Source organism: Ursus maritimus, unplaced genomic scaffold (assembly GCF_017311325.1).
Source record: "Ursus maritimus isolate PB19 unplaced genomic scaffold, ASM1731132v1 scaffold_13, whole genome shotgun sequence".
NCBI classification, from domain to species: Eukaryota; Metazoa; Chordata; class Mammalia; order Carnivora; family Ursidae; genus Ursus; species Ursus maritimus.
The window spans coordinates 28,018,875-28,032,501 of NW_024423675.1; the positions used below are offsets into that span (position 1 = coordinate 28,018,875).

At 33.8% G+C, this 13,627-nt stretch overlaps 1 protein-coding gene across 7 annotated transcripts in view; it reads right to left on the reverse strand.

The window, feature by feature from the left end:
• CEP85L (centrosomal protein 85 like) overlaps positions 1–13,627 on the reverse strand; it is a 225,764-nt gene that overhangs the window by 133,513 nt on the left and 78,624 nt on the right. For 6 of the 7 annotated variants that reach the window (XM_040627699.1, XM_040627698.1, XM_040627697.1 and 3 more), the window contains one exon: positions 5,157–5,318. The exons of the other annotated variant lie outside the window; for it this stretch is intronic. In XM_040627699.1, the coding sequence (XP_040483633.1) occupies positions 5,157–5,318 (162 nt within the window). The remainder of the gene's footprint in view (positions 1–5,156; positions 5,319–13,627) is intronic. 7 annotated transcript variants of the gene reach the window in all.

The window sequence follows — 13,627 nt, forward strand, 5'->3', positions numbered from 1 at the left end:
GACTTGTGATACTTAATTTCTAAAAACTGAAGACAAAGAAAAAAAATCTCCAGAATAGCCAGAGGAAAATGACAAGAGATTTGTCATAAAAAACCATGGAGGCCAGAAAGAAATGGCACAACACTTTCAAGTACTAGGGGGGAAAAAAAACCTGTCAAACTAGAAATGAATACCCAACAAAATTATCCTTCAGGAAACAAGGGGAAATCAATATATTCTCAGTTGAAAAGAAACAGATAATTTGTCACAAGCAGATGTACCCTTTAAAAAAATGGCTATACCAAAAGAAAATAATAAAAGGAAACCTGAAACATGAAGGAAGAAAGAACACAGAAAGCAAATATAGGTTGAGTCTCCTCTTGAGTTTCCTAAATTAAGTCTGATAGTTGGAGTAAAAATTATAACACTATCTGATATAGTTATAAACACATGTAGAGACAGTATCTGAAACAATTTTATAAATAGGGGATGGTAAAGGATTCTATACTCCATTCAAACTGTTAAAATAAGTTATTCATATTACATATGTACATATATACCTACAGCAACCACTAGAAGAGCTATACAGAGATACACTTAAAAATACTATAGATGAATCCAAGTAGAATTCTAAAAATACTCCAGTAACCCTGGAAAGGAGGAAAATGAAAACAGAAACAAAAGGACAGAAAATTCAAGTATCAATAAATCAATAATTACATTCAAGATCAATGGTCTAAATACACCAACCAAAAGACAGAGACTAGCAGACAATTCCAACTAACCACATGCTGTTACAAGCAACTTACTTCACATATAATGATATAGACAAGTTGAAAGTAAAAAGAACAGAAAACATTAACCATTTAAACATTAATCAAAGGAAAGCCAGAGTATTGTATAAATAGCAGATAAAGTAGACTTTAGCACAAGAAAATAACCAGAGACAGAGAAGGATTTTATATATATAAAAGGGCCAATCCACAGGAATACATATCAATCCTAAATGCATATGCCCCAAGCACCAGAACTACAATATATGTAAAAAAAAATTTAAAGAACCAAAAAAAGAAATACACAAATCCACAATTATAGTTGAGACTTTAAAAAAACTGCTCTTAACAACTGACTGAACTAGATAGAAAATCATCAAAGATATAAAAAAATCAAAAACACCATCAACCAACAGGATCTAATCAACCCAACAGCAGCAAAATACATTCTTTTCAAGTACCCACAAAACATATACCATATAAACCATACACTGAGACCTAAAAGAAACCTCAAAAAATTTAGAATTGAAATCACAGTGTTTCTGACCACAATAGAATCAAACTTGAAATTAGTAACAGAAAGATAGCAGAAAAACGCCTACCCTTTGAAACTAAACAACATATCACTAAATAACTCTGAGGTCAAAGAGGAAGTCTCAATGCAAATTAAGAGAACACAAAAAACTAAATGAAAACACAAAATATCAAAATTTGTGGGACACAGTCAAGACTATGCTCAGAAAAATTTATAGCACCAAATGCATTCATCTTAAAAGAGGGAAAAATTTCAAATCACTAATTGTCTACCTTAAGAACTTAGAAAAAGAGCAAAATAAACCCAAAGCAAAAAGAAGGAAATAATAAAGAGCAGAAATCACTGAAATTGAAAACAGAAAAAAGATAAAATTAATGAAGAAGTGATCCTTTGAAAGGGTCAATAAAATTGACGAACTGCTACTAAGACTAAAAAATAAAAAAGGAAAGATGACACAAATTACCAATACCAGAAATGGAACAGGGGATTTCACTACAGAGGCTACAGACATCAAGAGATCATAAGGAAATGCTATGAACAACTCTTCACATGTGAATTTGACAACTTAGATAAATTGGGCCACTTCTGGGGTGGTGGGGGAACTACCACAATTCATCCAATTTAAGAGACATAATTTGAATAACCATTAATTATGAAGGAAACTAAATTCATGACTTTAAAACTATGAAAAAAGAAATCTCTAGGCCTAGATGGTTTCACTAAAGAGTTCTACCAAACATCTAAAGAATCAATATCACTCTATACAGTCTCTTCCAGAAAACAGAAGAGAATACTTCCCAACTCATTTCATAAAGCTAGTATTATCCTGACATCAAAACAGGACAAAAAAGAAAACTATAGAACAATATTCCTTATGGATACACAGAAAAATTCCTCAACAAAATATTAACAGAATTTAGCAATATATAAAAATAATTCTACATTATGACCAAGTAGAGTTCCAGGGATGGAAAGCTGACTCAATATCTGAAAAATCAAGCTATGGAATCTGCCACCATATCAACAAGCTAATGAAGAATATCATTTATCAAGTGATACAGAAAAAGCATTTGCAAAATCCAATACCCATTCATTATTAAAAACAAAAAAACAAAAAACCTCTCAGCAAAGTAGGACTAGAGGGAAACTTCCTCAAATTGATAAATGACATCTATAAAAAACCTACAGCTAACAGTTGTCATACAGCTACTTTACAAGTGGAAAACTAAGCACTTTATCTGTAAGATCAAGAAAAAGACAAGGATGTCCACTCCTACTACTCATCTTCAACACTGTTCTGCTTGGTCTGGCCACCTCGATGATAAGTGAAGAAAAGGAAATAAAAGGCATACAGATTAGAAAGGAAAAACGTCCCTATTTACTGATGACATGATTGTCTATAGAGAAAATCCCAAGACATCTACCAAAAAAGCTCTTAGAACTAAAGAGTTCAACAATGTCACAAGATAAACATACAAAAATCGATTGTATTTCTATATAACAACAACATATTGACACCAAAACTGGAACTACAATACCATTTACAATCACTCCCAAAAAAAAGAAAGAATGAAATAGGTATAAATCTAACAAAAAAGGTACAATAATGGTGAACAAAATTAAAATTGAAATAAATGGAGAACTATACCATGTTAATGGACTAGAAAACGCAAGAGTAAACATGTCGATTCTCCCCAAGCTGATATATATGGATAACACAATTCCTATAAAATTCCCAGCAAGATTTTTTTTTGTAGATATAAGCAAAATTATTAAAACTTATATAGAAAAGCAAAGGAATGAGAATAGCTAAAACAGTGTGGAAAAAGAAGAATAAAATGGGAATAATTATTTTACCCATTTTCAACACTAGGCAAAGAAACGAACTCCAATCTTAGTCTCACACTGTGCAAAAAGGATTAAGTCAACATGTCGGGGTTTTCAACATCCTGCACATTACAAGAAAGGTCTGGCCCTTATCTTTGGCTCCTAAGAGGTAACCTCTAAACCCTTGGAATATCCTAATATGACTGTCTTTGTTTACCTGGGGACCTTGGGTCACTTCATATAGTCTATGCTAATAATGGGATTTATGGTGGGAGCATTGAAACATGTGTTATCAGCTCAACTTCTCAAGAGTTAGAGACTAAGGTCATCCACACAAGGAGTCAACCATGCCAACATAACCAGCCCACAATAAAAATCCTAGACACTAAAGCTTGGGTGACTTTGCCTGGTTAGCAAAACTATGTATGTGCTGTCACAAATCACTGCTGGGAGAATTAAACACCGTCCACACAACTCCACTGGGAGAGAACAAATGGTTGGGCCCAGCATCTACTGGACCCTGCCCTTTGCTTCTTTTTCTATTGCTGATTTAACTCTGTATCCTTTAGCTGTAACAAACCATAACCATTAGTATAACAGCTTTTCTGTCAATGAGCTGAAGAGTGATCTTGGGGACACCCAAACACACTTGCTTTGTAATAAATTAACTCAAAAAATGATAAAACTTTAAGGAAAAAAAAACAAAAATATTCAAGATCTGGGACTATGCAGAGTTCTTAGACTTGACCCCAAAAGCACAATCCATATAAGGAAAAACTATACACAAAAATTATAACTAAACTTCATCAAATTTTGAAACTTTTGTTCTGCAAAAGACACTGTTAGAGGATGAAATGACAAGCTACAGAATGAAAGGCTACATTTGCAAATCACATAGAAAACAAATGATTAGTATCTAAAATATAGAAAGAACTCTCAAAGCTCAACAGTAAAAAAAAAAAAAGGAAGTAATATGATTAAAACAGAGGCAAAAGACATGAAGAAACATTTCACTGAAGAGAACAGACAGGTGGAAAATAAACGTGTGAAGAAATGGTCAAAATTATTAATCTTTACGGAACTGAAAATTAAAAACACAATGAGGTATTACTACATTCCCACCAGAAAGGCTAGAATTAAAAAACCACCAATGCTAACAAGAATGAGGAAAAAACTGGATCACTCACAATGATCCATTTCCACTGCTGATTGAAATGAAATAATCATTCTGAAAAACAATGTGACAATTTCTTTAAAAACTAAACGTACAATTGCCATAAAACCAGCAACTGTGTTCCTGGACATTTACCACAGCAAAATGAAGACATATGCTCATACCAAAACCTGTACATGAATTGTTACAGCAGCTTTATTTCCAATATTCAAAACTGAAACAACCCAGATGTCTCTCAGTGGGAAAATGCTTAATGTGGTCTACCTAATACCACCACTGCCGAATACTACTAGCAATAAAAGAAAAGAACTACTGATATATGCAACAACTTGAATTGTCAAAGAAAAAAAGCCAATATTAAAGGGTTACATACTATATGATTCCATTTATACAACATTCTTAAAATGACGAAATTATAAAAATGGAGACTTATTTAGTGGTTTCCAAAAGTTAAGGGGGTAGGGGAAAGGTGAGCAACATGAAGTGTATACTGTGGTGATAGAAACATTCTATATTTTGACTGGATCAGTATCAATACCCTGGCTGTGATAGTGCACTGCAGTTTTGTGAGCTATTACCATGGATGGGGGTGGGAGGTACTGAATAAAGGGTGCACAGAATCAGTGTACTATTTCTTAAAATTGCCTATGAATCCATAATTGTATCAAAATAGTTAAAAAGTAAATGAGGGAAAACTAATATGATCACAGAGACAATTTCTTTTGATATAATGTTAACACTGAACATTATTAAACAGTCAAACACTACTTTATAATTTATTTTGGAACAATAGAACATATCCCTTGAATGTTCTCAATCACAATCATTCTCTGAGGGCCATGTCTAAACACCAAGAATTTCAGCTCACCTTCCACACTGTCAGAACACGAAGTTCCAATGCCGGTGTCACCACTGTCAGAAGTTATACTATGTCTCCTGATATGATTATTTCGATGGTTAGATGTAACGGTTGTGGCCTGCCACAGTGATTCATTACCAGGTAACCATGCTGATGAAGAATAATCTGGGCCTACAAAGGAAAATATGCAAAAATTAGCACATTTATGATTTCTAGGAGTAGACAGAATAGACCTTTTTTTGACCTTAGAAAAAAATACACATAAAAAAGTTATTTTCTCCCCCAAATAATTAAAATAGATCAATGATATCCAAGATTCATCAATAAACTTACATATTATACACCTAAAAATTCAATGCTAATTTTACAGCTTCCTCTGCCAAAGGACTCTGATTTCTGCTTACAGGTTTTGAACTTTAAAATGAGTACTGCTGTCTTATTTAAAATGTCAAATCTATCTATCTGTCCAGAAATGTCAGCACTCTGCTCTGGAATATCTGATACACATACATCTGTGACACCACACAGAAGCATCAGTTGAGAATCGGGGACCAAGGAAAGCCTAACTGAATCATACTGCATGACAATTTAAGTGGAATATACTAATGGAAAATTTTTCCTACTGTATCCTAATCACCTAACATTTAAAATTATTTTGCATTTAATTTCTTTTATTTAGTTAGTTATCTTTTGATAAAAGATTAACACCATAGCATCTTTTTGACTCTTTCCTCAATTTTTCCTTGAGTTATATTAAATCTTTATTTTTTAGCTAATATCACTTTTCAATGTTCTCTTGGTTTTTATTTTCACTTATCTTGTCCATTTTTACTTTTTATTTGCCTTTTTCTGATTTATCCATCATTTTACTTTTCTGCTTACTTTATTCTTAAATTATTGTCTACTACAATGCCACACAAAGTATATCCAAGGACCAGTGCGTCTGTGAACCACTTATAACTAGTTTATAAAAGTTACAGTAATCTGAGGGATGCATGGGTGGCTCAGTCATCTGGGCATCTGACTTCAGCTCAGGTCATGATCTCAAGGTCCCGGGATCTGTCAGGCTCCTCGCTCAGCTGGGAGTCAGCTTTTCTCTCCCCACCCCCATGCAGTGTATGCACACACACTCTCTCAAATAAATAGAATCTTTTACAAAATTACGGTAAACTAAAAAAGCAATTTTAAATCTTTTGAATTCTGTATAAAAGCTATAGAAGCACATGTCTTTATTAATGACTAACACAGAGATTCTCGAATTGGAGCCTGAAGAGTTATTTGTGGAAGTTAATAAGTTCTACACAAGAATTTTGGGCTTTCATTCAATGACGTTCTTAAAAAATTAATAAGCATGTTACAGATGATCTGAATAACTTACCCTAAAACAGATTTATTATCAATAATTTCAACGCCCGCATTTGTGCTTTATGTTCACAAATGCAGTTGCTTCTAAGTAAAGAGCAAATAACACATGAGGCACTTATCATCATGATATGAAACAAGACATCTTCACAGAATTACAAACCGAGACACTATTGAAATTGCCATAAAAGGAGTGCCTTCTAGCCATCTTTAGAAAAAATAAAGTTTTTAGATTTAAATGTAAAGATCACAAAATAATAAACATGCCCATAAAATGGATTAAATCATTTTACCAAAATTTTAGGAATAGCCTTTCTCTGTATTTAAAATTAAAAATCAAAATTCATAAACAGATTAATAAAACTAGATTTGAAGCTATTTTCTACCAATATTAATCCCAACATTAAAGATTTAGTTTTAATAAAACATTATGCCATGTTAATACTAGTTTAAATTTCTATTTACATATAATTTATGAATTAAATTTGTTGCAGTTTTATAGATGTATAAGGTAAGTAGCCTTAAAAACCATATACATTTAAGGGTGCCTATGTGGCTTAGTCAGTTAAGCATCTGACTCTTATTTTGGCTCAGGTCATGATCTCAGAGTTGTGAGATCGAGCCCCGCATCAGGCTCCGGGCTGGGCATGGAGCCTGCTTAAGACTCTTTCTTTCCCTCTGCCTACCCCCCCTCCCCCGACAAGTTCTCTCTCTCTCTCTCTCTCTCTCTCTCTCCCCCTCTCTAAAAACAAAACAAAAACATACATTTAAATTAACTCAAAATTTTAAAATATTGGCCAAAGAGACATGTGGCCAGCTTTGATGTCCAGAACAACCACTTAAAACTTTATAGGTTCTAGGCCTCTCTCAGAATGGGACTTACCTTGCTTATTAATTCATTTGATTAATCACTCACATATTAAAGCACCAAGTGACAGTATTCTGTAACCAGGCCTGCTCTGACAGTATTCTGTAACCAGGCCTGCTCTAACTCTGATCTTTTCTATAATCTATACCAAAATGTTTTCTTCAATCAGTCCTCAGGTAATATCCCCTGTAAATGAACTCAAAATCTTGTCTAAACCATTATCAAAAAGGGTAACCAGCCCACTACTTTCTCTCCCATGTGCAAACCTATTACTTGGAGAAATATTTTTTAAGAATATCCAGCAAATAGCATAAATAGGCTAGGAATACATGTAAATGACAAAGATATGAAACAATGTCCAATCTTCCTAACAGTGAGAAAAATCAGAAGTAAGTTTTTAGATTTTTAACATTATAGTTGATCCTTGAATAAATGGGTTTGAACTGAGTGCCTCCCCTTATACACAGATTTTTTTAAGTAAACATATCAGAAACATTTTTGGAGATTTGGGACAATATGAAAAAACTTGCACATGAATCTCTAGCCTAGAGATACCAAAAAATTAAGAAAAGGTTAGGTTTGTCACAAATGCATAAAATATATGTAGATACCAGACCTATCTTATCACTATCATAAAATATATACAAATCTATTATAAAAAGTCACAATTAATCAAAACTTACACAAACATTTCACACTGTACATGGTGCCATTTGAGGTTGAGAAATGTAAATAAACACAAAGATGTAGTAATAAATCATAACCGCATAAAATTAACTATAGTACATACATACTGTGCTACTGTTTTAATTTTGTAGCCACCTCTTGTTGCTATGATCCACTTAAAAAGCCACATAATGCTAATCATCTCCAGTGCATTGTGTATCACAGTAAAAAGTGATCTTTTATGGTTCTTGCATATTTTTTATTGTGTTGTGTGCGATAACATAAACTTCCAACAACACCATGGGACCCATACAAAGTGCCACTAGTGATGCCGGAAATGCTCCCAAGAAGCAGAAAAAAGTCAGGACATTAGAAAGAAAAAGCTGACTGCCTGATATGTACTATAGTTTCAGGTCTGTACCTGTAGTTGCCTTTCATTTCTAAATAAATGAATCCAGCATAAAGATCATTGTTAAAAAAGAAAAGGAAATTTGTGAAGCCATTGCTGCAGATACACCAGCAAGAGCAAAAAACTTGAACTTTCCATGAAATACCTTTTTATCTTGTATTGAAAATACAGCTTTTATGTGGGTGCAAGACTGTGTAAGAATGGCATACCTATAGATTAGTATGATTTGAGAAAAACCAAAGTCATTACAGTACAAGACAACTTAAAGCAAAAAGGTAAAGAATATAAAGCTGAAGAATTTAATGCCAGCACAGGATAGTTCGATAATTTTAGAAAGAAGTTTGGCTGAAAAAAATGTCAAGATAAAAGGAGAAACAGCTTCTGCCGACCGAGAGGCAGCACATGAATTCCCAGACGCCATTACCAAAATCATTGATGAGAAAGGATATCTACCTGTACAGGTTTTTAAGGCAGACAAAAGTGCCTTACTCTGAAAGAAGTGGCCACAAAAGATATTTATTAGTAAAGAAGAGGAGTGAGCACCAAAATTTAATGCAGGAAGGGATGGGCTAACTGTTGTTTTGTGCAAATGCAGTCAGGTGTATGATCAGGACTGTTCTTACCTGTAAAGCTGCTAACCCCCAGCCTTGAAGGGAGAAGGTAACTAACCACCAGCAGCCAGGCTTTTGGTTGTATAACAAGGAGGCCTGAACAAGAACCCTTTTTCTAGACTGGTTCCACTGATGCTTTGTCCCTGAAATCAGGAAGTACCTTGCCAGAAAGGGACTGCTTTTTAAAGTGCTTTTGATATCAGACAAAGGCCCTGATCACCTGGAACCTTATGAGTTCAATACCAAAGAAATCAAAATGGCTTACTTGCCCCTATCACAATGTCTCTAACTCAGCCTCTGAATCAAGGGGTCATAGGAACTTTAAGATTCATTTTGCATGGTTCCCTGTGGAAAGGATTATAAACACTATGGAACAGAACAGCAATAGAGAGATCATCATGAAAGTTTGGAAGGATTATACTACTGAAGATACCATCATTGTTACAGAAAAAGCTGTGAAAGCCATCAACCCAAAAACAACAAATTCCTGCTNGAGGAAACTGTGTCAAGATGTTGTGTATGACTTCACAGGATTTACAACAGAGCCAATCAAAGGAATAATGAAACAGATTGTGAAAATAGCAAAATAGGTGGGAAACTGAGGCTTTCAAGATATGGATCTTGGAGAAATTCAAGAGCTAACAGTTACAACACCAGAGAAATTAACAGAAGATGGCTTGCTGGAGAGGACAGCTTTTGAACCAATGCCAGACAATGAAAAAGACGACACAGAAGCAGCAGTGCCAGAAAACAAATCGACATTAAACAATCTGGCAGAAGAGTTCTGATTACTCAAGACTGCTTTGACTTCTTTTACAACATGGACGATTCCATGATGCGAGCACTAAAACTAAAGCAAATGGTGGAAGAATGACTGGTACTGCACAGAAACATTTTTGAGAAATGAAAAAGCAAAGAAGTCAGACAGAAATTACAACGTATTTACATAAAGTTACACAAGTGTGCCTGCCTCTACTGCCTCCCCACCCACTTCCTCCACCTCTTCCACCTCTACCACTCCTAAGAAAGCAAGACCAAGCCCTCCTTTTTCTCCTCCTCCTCGGCCTACCAACAAGGATAAAGACCTCTATGATGATCCACTTCCACTTAAAGAATAGTAAATAATCATCATGCCATACAGTTAATAAACTTACCTGTTGTATATGTGTGTCTTTGCATGAAAATCTAATAACCGTACGGCAAGAACTATGTGAGATGTTTCTGAGCCATTATCATAATTGCCTAAGTATTCACCCATGTAGAACATCCTGTGCAAAACCTGTATGGTAGTGGGCGGCCTATCTTCCCATAGGCATAAAATGAGCAATATTTAATATAAAATTAATCATGTTAGTTTTCTCAGTTTTATAAGTTTCCTGTCAAAGAATTACATTACCTTATAATATGTCCCTCTCTCTAGTAACTGAAAATTGTGCTATCAGCCTATCATCACACATTAAAAAAATGTAACACTGTTTCCAATAATGTATTATGAATATAAGTGTAATACTATATGCCATAAAAATGCTACAGTGATTCATTCATTAATGTATAGGCTAGGATACTGAAGAGCAATCATATTATTGCTTCTTCATTATCAATACATGAATCCTTACACCTGTAAATATATATGAATTTCTTTTTCACATTATCTGTTCACTTTTGGTGTCTAGCGTTAATTACATGTATAACATCTATAGTATTGTATCATTTATGACAATACTGATACAGATACAGACAATTCATCTTGTACACAGAGGATATAAACTTATGGTGTCGACAAATACAGTACAGTATAGTATTTTCTCTTGTGATTTTCTTAACAATGTTTTTTCTCTGGCTTACTTTTTTGTAAAAATATAGTATGTAATACACATAACATATATGTGTAATCAACTGCTTATGTTATCCATAGGCTTCCCAGTCAATAGCAGGCTATTAGTAGTTAAGTTTTTGAAGAGTCAAAAGCTTTATATGGATTTGACTGCATGGGGGATTGGCACCCCTAATTCCTGCACTGTTTAAGGGTCAACTGTACTTCTTTTCTATAAAAAGATCCAATTTATATTATATGCCTAGAACGCTAAAGATAATTAACAAATGTCATGAATAAAATAACATTCTAATCTTTAATTTAGATTGAATTAATTCATTCTGAGAATGACATGTCTTGTCTCTATTCAAGTCAATCCAGAATCACAAAGCAGTTAAGAGCTAGAAGTGAAATATGCTTACCAGGAGATACAATAAGGAAAATTTTCTCACATAATAGTTATACAATTATGCTACTGAAACGGGAACTACTCAATTTCTAGAGACATGCTATGAACTTTTTAAAAATTTGAATAATCTCCATGATCTATAACAATAAAGTCTTACCTAGGTCCCATCATATTAAAGCAATTGAATGACTGTAAAATCAGTTTTCTTTAGAACAAAGACAGAAGCACTTCTGTAAGAATAGCAAAGATACCAAGACACTGTACGCTGAACTTCTCTTTGGAATACAGTATTATATTTTTTAACACCAATTTCAATTCTTTTAAATAGAATACTGAATGGCTAGGGATAACTTATTTAGAAATTATTAATTCTCACACTGGGAAATACAAGATTAGCATCAAGTGAAGAGATAACCTACTATATTTTCTTTCTAAGCTTGTTTTTCGTTGGAAGCAAAAATGCATACAGTATCAAGTCTTCCAAAATATGTTATATATCTATAACTGCACTTAGAAGAATAACAACTAATCTTACCGAATTTTTTAAATGACAACTCTAAGCCAGAGGACAAGAAAAATAACAAAGCAGATTTACTTTTACATAAAAAGCTGAATATAATACAAATCATGAATACAAATTGCAGTGTTTCTCAAAATGCAGCTTATCAGTGTATTGAGAACCAACTGTTTTACAAAAAAAAAACAAATAAAACAGAACAAAAACAGAAAATATCAAAGCACATTTACCCTTGTATGCCAGAAGATGCACATATCTCACATTTCAACACCTCTGAAATGTTAACAAGTACTTTTGCACAAAGTTCATAACAGTTGCCCTTAACTGCCCCAATTCTACTATCAGTAGAAATCAATGTACAACTCAGTTAAAAACAAATAAATCCAGGGAACGTAACAAGAAAACCTCTTTTCCTGAACCCTTACACGTAATCAGTTTGTACAACTGTTTAGTCCATTTTGTAAATACTAACTGAATTAGATCTCTCCTCCCCATTCTCACCATCACAGACATGTCTTTTGGCTGGACTGCTGCAAGAATCTCCCGCTGAATTAACTCCACCCCAAGCCATCCTCAACCCCTACCTACCAGAGTCACCTTTTGACAACTGAATATATTTACATCACTCCCTTGTTCATATATATCTATAGGTTCCTTTCTGAATATTAAATAAAACTCAAACTACTTAAGTTTGGCAAAGTTCTTCACCAATTGACAGCCCACCTTCTAATCCCTCGCTACTCCTCCCTCGCCCCTTCCAGCTCCCCTATGAACACTACCTAATCACACATACCTAATCACTGCCTCCAAACAGACTGGGTCCTTTAATGACTCCAAGCTATTTTTCTTCTCTACCTTCTTTAAAAGTCTCAGTGCTCTCCCAATATAACATTCAAAATTCCAATAACAGCATTTTCTAAATTACATTAGCCCATTTATGTATGACTTTCTTATCCCTCACCAGATTAAGAACAGTGAGAGATAACTTTTTTTACTTTAAGTCTCTAGTACAGAGCTGCAGAATCAGGGTCTCAATAAATGTAGTCATTATTGCTAGTCATTATTGTCACTAGGTACCCAATAAATGTTTATGGTATAAAATTAAAATTCTGGAAGCCTTAATAATTAGATCTAAAAAATATTTTTCCTTTTAGAAGAAGGATTAAACAGGATTTGAGGGGGGAGGTTGCTGTTGTCTGTTTATTTTAAAATCCAGAAGATTTTTAACTATCCCTTGAGCCAGTTTGCCTTTAAGTACCAATTTAAAGATCAGTAAATATTTTCCAAAGCAGCTAAAAAATAATAAATGGTTTGAGAGGATGATGGCCAAAATTCCTAATAAATATGAGAAAACAATCACCTATAGGTACAAAAAACATAAAAAGTTACAAAAAATTAAAAAGAACATTAAAACATAAAAAAGCATTCACATTATTAGTAACCACACACACACACAATCTCAACCTACACTGGAGATTATCTAGCTAAATGAAGGAAACTTAATACTGCAATATTTGTTCCTCATTGCCATCATCCAGTCCATTTCAGTACTTTTCAGTACTGTTTATCTCTAGGGTAAGTGAATCTAATTATCTTAGTTTTTTATTCTTTTATTAGAGAATTAATACTATACCTTAGTGGTAAAGAATGGACTGTGAAACAAGGTGCCTGACTCAAGCTCTATCCAGCCTCTTATTAGCAGTGAGCCCTGGATTAAGTCACTTATCTTATCTCTAGCTCAATTTCTTCACATGTAAAAAGAGGCAACAAATTAGAGTACCCATCTTATGGGGTTGTGATAATTAAATGAATATGAAGAGATTTT